Below are 10,212 nucleotides of genomic sequence, written 5' to 3'. Positions count from 1 at the left end.
CACACACACACACACACACACACACACACACACAGACACACAGACAGGTAGGGTCAGAGCTGCCAGGCTGAGCACACGAGCTGCAGACAGACACACAGACAGGTCAGTCTGAGGGAGAGCTTAGGCAGAGAAACAGACACGAGTGCAGAGGTCTGTCTGTCTGTCTGTGTGTCTGTCTATCCGTCTGTCGCGTGTTTCAGGACAGACGTAGGCCCGCTCGGGACATTTTTCACCAATCTGCTTTCAAAGCGGCGGCGACAGCGGCCCGTCCCCTTCTGCTGCTGCTGCGCTGCGGGGGGAGGGAGGGTGGCGTCGACCCCGGCTGCGCTCGTAAAAACAAAAACAAAAAAAGTCTCCGGCGACGTGAGGCTCAGGTTGACGATAGGTAACTCCTTCTCGACACCTGCCCCGCCCCCTTTCTTCCACCCACCCTCATTCCTGCATCTGTGTCCAAATCTGCTCCTTCTCTCTTCGTGATTCTGATTTTTTGCTTCCTGTTTGGTTCTCCCTCTCTTCCTCCTCCTCTTCCTCGCTGACCAGCATATTTAGTGCTGCTAAATGCTCACAGAAATAACACAAACACAAAAGAAGCTCAGAAATTCAGCCGTAGAATGAAAATACAGTCCACTCCACTGAGATGAAATCAAAAAAATAAATAAAAACAATTCTAATTCCTCTTCTGTGGAACATGGTTTAAAAGTTCTCGAGGGTTCTAATGGTGCAGATGAGCAGGTTCAGTAGAGAAAACACTGCAGTCTTAAATTGCAGAATATTTAATCCCTTTCAGTGAGGAGTGGACCGTTTGTGCTCGCAGTGCCTCACCTGAGTGCTGCTAGCTCCAAAGCACTGATACCTCATAGCTCTAAAACGCGCTGTGCTTTTCTGCAGCTTTTTTCTAATCACTTCTCTTCTTCTTCTTTCCTTTTCACCTGTCTTTGGGTCCCGTAACCCCCCCATGGCCTCTGTCCCCTCTGCCTTTCTGAATGTGTCTCACCTGTGTCACCCCCCCACCCCCTCTGTCCTTGTCTCTTTCTGTCTCCATACAGGACTCCAAACGTTTCCTCCAATGGCAACCCTGGCTATGAGAGCCTACCCCTGACTGACAGGCAGTCCCCACCCCCCTCTGTGAGTTCCTCTGTACCTGTGAGACCGTAACGACCTGTGCGTTTTGTTTTCACTGCTGTAACAGCGCTCGACTTGATGACCAGTAGTTAAACCACAACCTCGCTCACTGAAATGTTCAGTCAACAACATGAGCTTAGTGTCATGGTCTTTAAAGTTGGGTTTTATGGATTGGTGGTGAGTAGTCAGTATCTTACCTTCAGTAGACAGTCTCAGAATGATCTGATTGGAAAATAGACCATTTCGTAGTGACAAGTGCTCACCTTGTCATACCAGTTTGTAACTACGAAGTGGTCTGTTTGGGGACGAAGTCCTACAGAGTAGATGAACTAATAGATAATAGGGGCTGGGCCCATTCATATTAGCTTGTTAGTTAGCTGTTAGCAGACTTAAAGGGATCCATGATTAGTTGTAACATTAGACTTTATTTGATAAACATGTATTTTAACTGTAAAATAAAGACTGTAAAAATACTGTAGGCTGTTTAGTTTTATCATTTTTAAACTAAAAGTTTAAAAGTATATTACATGGACGGGGCCATTTTATTTACACGCAAAGCATTCTGGTAAATGATGATGCGGATAGGTCATCTGTGCAAGGCTGCTAGCGAGCTATATCCACCCTGAAGGTTAGTCTCGGAAAATACCTGACGATCGACTCTTTTAAATGAAACCAGAGAGCATTGACAGAGAGGAGAAGGTAGAAATGACTCAGCCTGTAACTGAAAATATAGATGAAGGACAACAGAGCTGCTTCATGGAAGAAGAACCACAGCTTAGCCTGTTAGCTTTAGCGTTAGCCCCGATGCTCTCACCATATATATGTTTTAGCTCAGCGCAAAAATAATAATATTGGTAATACAGTATATGGGTCACCCCGAGTAACAAAACTAAACGATTTTGTTAGAATGTCGTCTTTAACACGTTTAAACATGCCGGTGGAGAACAGTTCAGTCAGATGTTTACATACCGTAGTTTGGTTCGAGTGCCTAACTAGCCGCTCATCAAACCCTGCTTCATTTTCGCTACCATGTAGGAGTGCAAATCTTTGCAAACAGAAGTCCCCATGGTCTCTGTTATCTTTAAGTTCTGCAGAGAGTCGATTGGTAACGTTAGTGATTCCTTAGTTTCTTTTGTTTTGATCCAGACAACTTGTTATTGAAAGCTATGTTAGCACTGAATGTCAACCGGATGTAAATATACAGCAAGCCAGAAGTGACAAAATATAGAAACACGTGTACAAGACGCCGTGGGAACGAATCTATCTCATGTCCTGTGAATCGATTTTCTCAAATTTAAATGAAATCAATCCAAGATTGATAAAATTGATTTTTTTTTTTTACCCAGCCCTGCATATAAGGCAATATAGCGTCAGCGCTAGCGCAAAGGCTAACAGGCTGAGGTTCTTCTTCCATGAAGCAGCTCTGTTGTCCTACATCTATATTTTCAGTTACAGACTGAGTTATTTCTACCTTCTCCTCTCTGTCAACGCTCTCTGGTTTTATTTAAAAGAGTCGATCATCAGATATTGTCCAAGATTATCCTTCAGAGTGGATATAGCTCGCTCATACCGATGACCTGTCCATGTCATCATTTACCCAGAATGCTTTGCATGTAAATAAAATGGCTCCGTCCATGTTAAAATACATTTTTAAAAATTTGCAAAACTAAACAGCCTACAGTATTTTTACAGTCTTTATTTTACAGTTACAATAAACGTTTATCAATGTTGATAATGTTACAACTAATCGTGGATCCATTTAAAGTTGGCAAACCCTAATTTAGCGGAAGCTAATTGGTGAAAAAGTTAGTGAAAAAGCTAATTCACTAAATGAAAAATTTGTTCCGCTCTTGGCTGATTAACAGAATCATGCATCCACATGGAAATAGTATTTTAGGAGCCTCAAGAAGGTATTAAAAACTAAAAGTTTTAAAGTAAATAGACAACTGTGCTGTGTTTATTATTCTTTTAAAACAACTAAAAATAATGTTTTTAAAAACGTTGATGCTTCATTAGGGATTTTAACCCTTCATTACTTTTGCTTGAGATGTTTATATTTGTGCTCGTGTTTTGTAACTAGAAAATATTTGTGTTGTCACCCTAAAGATGGTTCCAATCTATAAAAGTGGGGTTCTGTGTAAAGGTAATAAACAGTCAGTGTCTTACCTGTTGAAGATAATTCTTTAAATGACGGGTCAGACTGACGAGCTATAAGTTAGTTAAAACAGAATATTCCCTCAGGAAGTACTCCAGGCTGCACAGGAAAAGCTACAGCTAGTTGCAGCCATTTGTGCTTAAAAAAACACAGATTTGTAAAAAAAAAAAACATAAAATTTGAGATTACTGCCAGTGTAAAGGTACACAAAACAACATTCCCACAAACCACTGTAAAATGTTTAAAATTGGAGTTGTTTTAAAACACTCTATTATAGCCTTAGCTCTGTTCATGCTAGCCATTAGCTTTTAGAGTTTAGAGCTATCTACAACAGGTGAGATACTACTTGTTCATAACTTTTCCACACAACTCCACTCTAAAAGACCTGAACTATTGCTTTAACTGCATGCACCATGATCGTTACAACAATTTAATAATTGGTCTTTCTGCTGTCCAAACCCTCTACCCCAGAAAAGTATTTGGTACATCATGAAAATAAAATGTTTGGATTTGTGTCAAAGAAAAACATGAATGGATTTTAAAACATGTTATTGCTTTTTGTTAGATTATCTTCATATGAGAGTAACATGTTTTTTTTATCTCTTATTTTCTCTTTATGTGCCTTTGGACCTCTTCGACATCCTTTGTCTTGACTGGCTTCACTGGGTTCTGTTATACAGTACTCTCCCAGCATGCTGACTGGTTATGGGGGAAATCAATCACACCCTAACCCACCCCATTCGAGGAACCTGTATTCACGTTAAAAAAAAAGGTTAGAAAATGTATAGAAAAAAAGGTTTAGTTTTCATATGAATGGACACTTTAATGAAATGGGGAAAAAAGATACTAATCTAAATAAAATGAATGCTAGATGTAAATTTAAAGTGTGTAACGTCAGTACCACCGAAAATTATTAATAAAAGCACTTAAAAGAAACAGTTCTGAAAGGACTGCTGATGGTACCAGCTGGCATAGTGCTGGTTTTGTGCAAAGCTATAAATCAAGACCACTTGGTCTCGTTTTCTTTTCTTTGTGTGTCGAAACTGTGTGTAAACTGTGAACAGTGACAAGGCGAGTCAGAATGGTATTGATGCTACTGCGTTGTAGTTTTATATTCTTACATGTATCTGTATCACCAAGTTATTTTCATGTTTTTATATGAATATTGTGAAGAAAAACTCTGGCACGTAGCAAAACACATTTTGTTTTCTGTGAATGGTCATGCAGTTCCTTCACTTGGTATATTTTTTTTATTATTACTTTTTATAGGTGGCAGTTCTGTATTTCTCTTGTACTACCTTACAGTGGTACTCTGTATATTTCACTGTCTACAGCAATCTTGAACCATCTTTCTTAAAACAGTAGTTCAGATATTTGGAAGTGGGGTTCTGTGGAACAGTTTTTTAAAAATGACCTTACTGCTGTACATAGCTATTTAAACAGGTACACTGTCTGGAGAAATAAAACTAATAGCTTGATGAGCTACCAGCCAGCCTAATGAGTTCACTGCTAATTTAACAAGCCAACGGCTAGTCCACTGAGCTAACGGCTAGTTTAACAAGTTAACGGCTAGCTCAACAAGCTAATGGCTAGCTCAATAAGTTGCTAATGACTAGTTTGACAAGCTAAGGGCTAGTCCAACGTAATAATGGCTTCCCCAACAAGCTGCTGGCCATCCTAATCAGACAACTGCTAGTCTGACAAGCTAATGCTGTTACAGTTGTCCTCGGAGGTTGTGGTTTTGGACTCCCGAGTTGTAATTTTCAAGTTTTGAGTTTCTTTTCGAGTCGAGAGGTTGGCACAAAAGGACCTCAGCAGCCTGAGCGTCATCATTTCAACATGGCTGCACCTTGCATCAACAGAGACTGCTTGTCCAATAAGCCAATGGATAGTTTCACAAGCTAACAACTAGCCAAATGAGCTAATGGCTGGCTCAATAAGTAGACTGCTACTCTGACAAGCTCATGGCTAGCCCAGCTAAGCTAATGGCTAGTTCAAAGAGCTAACAGCTAAGTTAGCTCAAGCTTGCCCAGTAAGATAAATGCTAGTCCAACGAGCTAATGCCTGGCTTTGCGAAATGACTGCTAGTCAGAAGAGCTAATGACTTGTTCGATGATTTAATGGCTGGCCAAATTAAACAACTGCTATTTAGAAGAGCTAATGGCTAGTTTGACAAGCTAACAGCTGGTCTGATGCGCTAACTGCTAGCCAAATAAGCTAATGGCTGGGTTGAGTGAACTTCTTGTCTGACAAGCTAAATGCTAGTCCAAGGCATTAGCTCATAGTTCTAGTAAGAATTAAACGTTTTCTCTAAACTGATGTCCTTCAAAGATTTATTTGCATCAAGCTAGTTTTAACTGTTCATAACTTTTCTACACAGCCCCACTGTTAAAGATCTGAACTATTCCTCTTTAGAAAATATATTTTAAAAAATTTCAGGGCTTCTAAAACCCTTTTAAAAATGGAGAACCATGTGAGTCTTGAGAGTAGACGACTACAAATCCCATGCAACAACAGCAGGTACATAGCAATATGATTCTTGCTACTGGTGCTGCAGTAGCTCTACCGTAACGAGCAATAATAACTATGTATAGCATTGGGTTTCTGAGATTTCTCCAAGATGTTTTGTGTATATATGATACAGTTTGAGATTTCATTGAACCCCACTCCTCCCCTTCCTTTACCAAATGTTAATCCTTGAATTGAGTTTGTATGGTTATCAATGCTCCTTTTGAATGGCATCCTTTTACACTCAAGAGTCTAATATAAATAAAAATAACTTCAATAACCTGACAACTGCTGTCATTGTTTCTACAGTGTGAAAACACAAAATGCTGTGGAATAAAAAAAAATCATACTTAAACAAAAAAAGCCAGTGTTTATTATAAATAAGCATCTATATCATGAACCTTTAGGCTTCAGGCTCAGTTAGTCACTAGTGTTTATCAGAGACAATGCTCCTGCATAGTTCAACAGGCGAGACAAAAAGACAAACAGAAATTCAGCATACAGTCACAGAACCACTGTTTTTGCATGTGTTTGAACACTAAACATTCTTGCATTTTATATATATTTTTTTAAATAAAATGGGCTTTTTAAGTTCCTGTCATAAACAAAGCTGTGATTTAGCGAGTGATACACCACAGTGACGTCAACTTGTTTAGTCTGATTATTAATAGTTTAGATTTAAATGGCAACACAAAACTAAAAAATGAAATAGCCAAATTGTTCACTCTGACATATTATGGGTTCAAAGGTTCATAGAGACTTCAAATACTAAAGGTAAGGAAAAACAAAAAATGTTTGAAGAGAGGTATAAAATAAAACAAAGACTGAGTCTGTACTATGAAGTAGGTTTAAATTGCCTGTGACATCAAATGTTTGTAAAGATAAAGGTGCTTTATTTGTCATCCAATGCATGTTACCATTCAATGACGAAATTTGTGATCTGCATTTAACCAATCACACGTGAGAAACACCCAAGTGGAGCAGCGGTCAGCCATGTGAGGCACCCGGGGAGCAGTTGGGGATTGGGTGTCTTGCCCAAGGACACCACAACATGGGCATGGCGGGAGTGGAGCTGTGACTTTCGGGTCCCAAGCCAGCTGCTCTACCACTACACCACAGCTGCCTCCATGTAATAACCTCAATAACATTGCAAAAAAACTTCACACCGCTGAGATGAACCATTGTTGAGATGTGAGCTGTATGTGAACTAACAGGAAGTGAAGTCAAAGGGAAATGTCTGAACGTGAACAGAGGGTTGTAAACAAAGGCTAACAGACTGTAGAGAAGAATCTGATGTTCCTTTAGATTATTTTGAGTCTATCAGAGAGATGAAGAGTTGGAGTTCAAATACTATTTCAGTAAACAAAAGACCAGTGAGTTTTCTTTCTTCAAGTGTTCCCCTTTCAAGTCACTTCCTGTTTCACTTTGGCTGAACAGAAAATGACAGTTGTGTAACAAAATGGGTAAAATCATGTATTAAGCCAAGGTTCTTAAAATAAAGATGTTTACTTTTTGTATTTGAAGGATCAGCATGTCACAGGCACTTTAAAATACCTCAGTGCAGAAATACAGACATTTACTGATTTAGTTAAAAATAAAACTGCAAGGAAAACTTTCACAATTAAACAAATTTGAACAAAAGAAAATATCTCAAAATGGTGCCAGAATTTTGTTTTGAAGATAATTTTTGATCTTGTAGGTATCATGAGGGCAAAGAAACTCAAAGAAATACCCTTAAAAGAATCTGGGTTTTCAGGGTCAAAGAAATAGACTGATTCTGCTTCATATTACAGACCTCAGGGGTTATTACTCTGGTATATGTGCCTGTATGAGCACCAACAAGACACTTATGCTGCGTTCACACCGAACGCGATTTCAGCTTCAAAATCGCATCCAACGCTTCAAGTTTGTGCACTTTGAGGTCAGACGCAGGACAGCTCTTGAAGCGCTGCATGGCAAGAGCCTCCCCGCCCCTCCCTCCTCTGTCAGGCTCTGTTTAACGTCGGACGAGGAAGTGGCTTTGCTTTATTTACAGAGAGCAAGAGCATGTCACGTTCATCAGATAATTAATTCATAATTAATTCACCAGATGATTCAGAGACATTCTGAGTTTCATCACCCAGGAGCTGTGGGAGAGGCTCACAGCTCGCTTTCAGGACTATTTTTGTCCCGAGTCCAGTCTGATGAGTCGCTGCCACGCATTGGTGAGGATATCTCCTGTCAGGACACAGACTGCAGGCGCTCGATTTCAGCTAAAGAGCTCCTCTCCATCTGTTTCAGGTTAGTGGACATCATTCAGTAAACTGTCCTGTTGGGAAACATGTCACTACGTCACACAGTGGAGTCTCGATTGGTTGATGCGGTGCGTCGAGCTGCAAAAGTTCAGATTTGCACCTCAAGCACGTCGAACGCTCAGATCGTTCAAATCAAGCTGCTCTAATCGCGTTTGAGGCGCCGCAGCCCTTTCTGACACTGATAGAAGCGCGTCCACCATAGACTTTGCATGTAAACCTGATGGTGAAATCGCGTTTGGTGTGAACGCACCATTACAGCTCGTAAATCTCACTCCACAGTGCATAGAAAGTTAACCACAAACAGGGAAACAGTGCAGCTCCTTCAATAAACATGACATTTTATGATTATTAGTGTTTCTAATGACCCAAGTCTTAATGATCATTCATTTCATTTTCAATTATCTGAGAACCACTGTGACCAGTTCAGTCTTTTTTCACAACATGCTTGTTTTTTTCCCTCAAACTTTCCTTAAACTTCTGTCAGCTTTGGTGTTCCTGCTCAGCTTTAAAACTAAAGTACCAAGAGAAAGATAGACAATGGAGGTAAACGGGTCAGAACAATCAGATCTTCTTCATTTCAGGAGTCAACTTCAGCCTCTGCTCCTCTTTGGATTTTCCTCTTATGTGTTTGTGTAGAACTATTAAAATGTGCATTCCCTGAAGTTTAACAAAGTCTGTCTTTTTCCCAAAGGAGTTGAGTTCTTTACACACACACACACACACACACACACACACACACACACACACACACACACACACACNCACACACACACACACACACACACACACACACACACACACACACACACAAAGCGTCACTCCCTGTCGGAGTTTAGCCACGAACCGTCCTCCTCCACCTCCCGTTGGACAACCAGGAGCATCTCTGCCACATCCTGAGAAAGCTGCTCACTGAGAAACGTCCTGCGATGAGGAGACAAAGGAAATGTTTACAGTACGGGTCTAATACAAGATTTCAGTGTCCAGAGGCAAACAAAAGAGTGAAGTAAACCCCATGTGACCGATGGGGATGACTCACTCACTGAAACAAGATTTGCTCTAACTCAGAGCAGGCCACATGTCTGTTGGGAGGACATTCCTACCGTAGCTCTGCCTCTCCTCCGATGCAGACAGGACTCTTCAGTTTGGAGTCCAGGTTGTAGTACTGCCCGTTAACTTGCCGGACCGCCAGCCAATGGCGCCGACGGAGCGGGAGGGACATGATGCCCAAAGATACTCGTGAGGGGACATTGAGGATGAAGCCCTGGACCTTTGACATGCAAAGGCTTTGGACCGTCCTGTTGTTTTGCAAAAGACAAAGACATTTTAATAGGAACATGAACCAAACCAAGTACACATACAAATACTTTTATTTAAAAGTATTTGCCAGTATCTAGTACTGATACAAGTAGCGTCAAATCATTTAATTACTGAAAGTGGGTCCTGCTGATACTCAAAATAAACCTGAAGCTGAAACTACTTCTCACCTGCGTTTGTCCCACCACACCGCTGCCAGTTCCCTGCTCTGTAGAGCGGCCATGATGACGTTAACGTCATAGTTTCCTGTGCCCAGCACAGAGCGGTGGGGGTTCACCACACACTGTGGAGCCAGCCTGCAAAAAGCCAACAGCATCGTGTTGTAAAGAAACAAACCCCACAGCAAATCCAGCGCAGCTTGAAACTCTTTGAAATCATATTTTTTGTACAGTATTTGTTGCAATTACCAGCTTTTTAAAAAAAAAATAGATGATGATTGTAAAAAGCCACATGACTCGCCACACCTCGTGTTTAATTAGGCTAATGGCAGATGAGGTGGCCTCTCTCACAAAGGTTTTATCTGTAGGAAACAGCACCACCGCTGTTTTCCCTCCAGGTTCTTCTTCCATTTCATAACAGTGACTTTATCTGAGACTATTTTTGTAAATGTGCCTCTACATTTATGAGAAGCCTCTGGTTTTTCAGTTCCAGTATTTTAGGCTTGTCATCTAATAGTTTCTCTGACTTTTATCCCTCTGTTAAGTATTATAATAAAACGTAGAGTTACTGAAACTAATTTAGGAAAAAGTAAACAAACATGGAGACAATGAGTAAAGCCCCATAAGTTGTTGATGATGTTCTTCAGACCCAAAGCAGCAT

At 40.6% G+C, this 10,212-nt stretch overlaps 2 protein-coding genes across 4 annotated transcripts in view; one reads left to right on the top strand and one right to left on the bottom strand.

The window, feature by feature from the left end:
- ttyh1 (tweety family member 1) overlaps window positions 1-6,073 on the top strand; it is a 38,102-nt gene extending 32,029 nt beyond the window's left edge. For 2 of the 3 annotated variants that reach the window (XM_014012686.1, XM_014012685.1), the window contains 2 exons: window positions 1,047-1,125; window positions 3,958-6,073. In XM_014012686.1, coding sequence (XP_013868140.1) covers window positions 1,047-1,125; window positions 3,958-4,041 — 163 coding nt within the window. In that variant the 3' untranslated portion in view covers window positions 4,042-6,073. The remainder of the gene's footprint in view (window positions 1-1,046; window positions 1,126-3,957) is intronic. The other variant, XM_014012688.1, reaches the window with a different exon arrangement.
- A 2,327-nt stretch (window positions 6,074-8,400) lies between these two features.
- The window catches only part of josd2 (Josephin domain containing 2), a 2,629-nt gene continuing 817 nt past the window's right edge, over window positions 8,401-10,212 (bottom strand). Inside the window, exons 3-5 of the mRNA XM_014012684.1 lie at window positions 9,564-9,689; window positions 9,180-9,374; window positions 8,401-9,000 (exon numbers count right to left, since the gene is read on the bottom strand). Coding sequence (XP_013868138.1) covers window positions 8,895-9,000; window positions 9,180-9,374; window positions 9,564-9,689 — 427 coding nt within the window. The 3' untranslated portion in view covers window positions 8,401-8,894. The remainder of the gene's footprint in view (window positions 9,001-9,179; window positions 9,375-9,563; window positions 9,690-10,212) is intronic.

The sequence above is a fragment of the Austrofundulus limnaeus genome, unplaced genomic scaffold (assembly GCF_001266775.1).
Source record: "Austrofundulus limnaeus strain Quisiro unplaced genomic scaffold, Austrofundulus_limnaeus-1.0 Scaffold93, whole genome shotgun sequence".
Lineage (NCBI taxonomy): Eukaryota > Metazoa > Chordata > Actinopteri > Cyprinodontiformes > Rivulidae > Austrofundulus > Austrofundulus limnaeus.
Note: the sequence above shows the minus strand (reverse complement) of the source record. Positions and strands in the feature narration are given on the sequence as shown.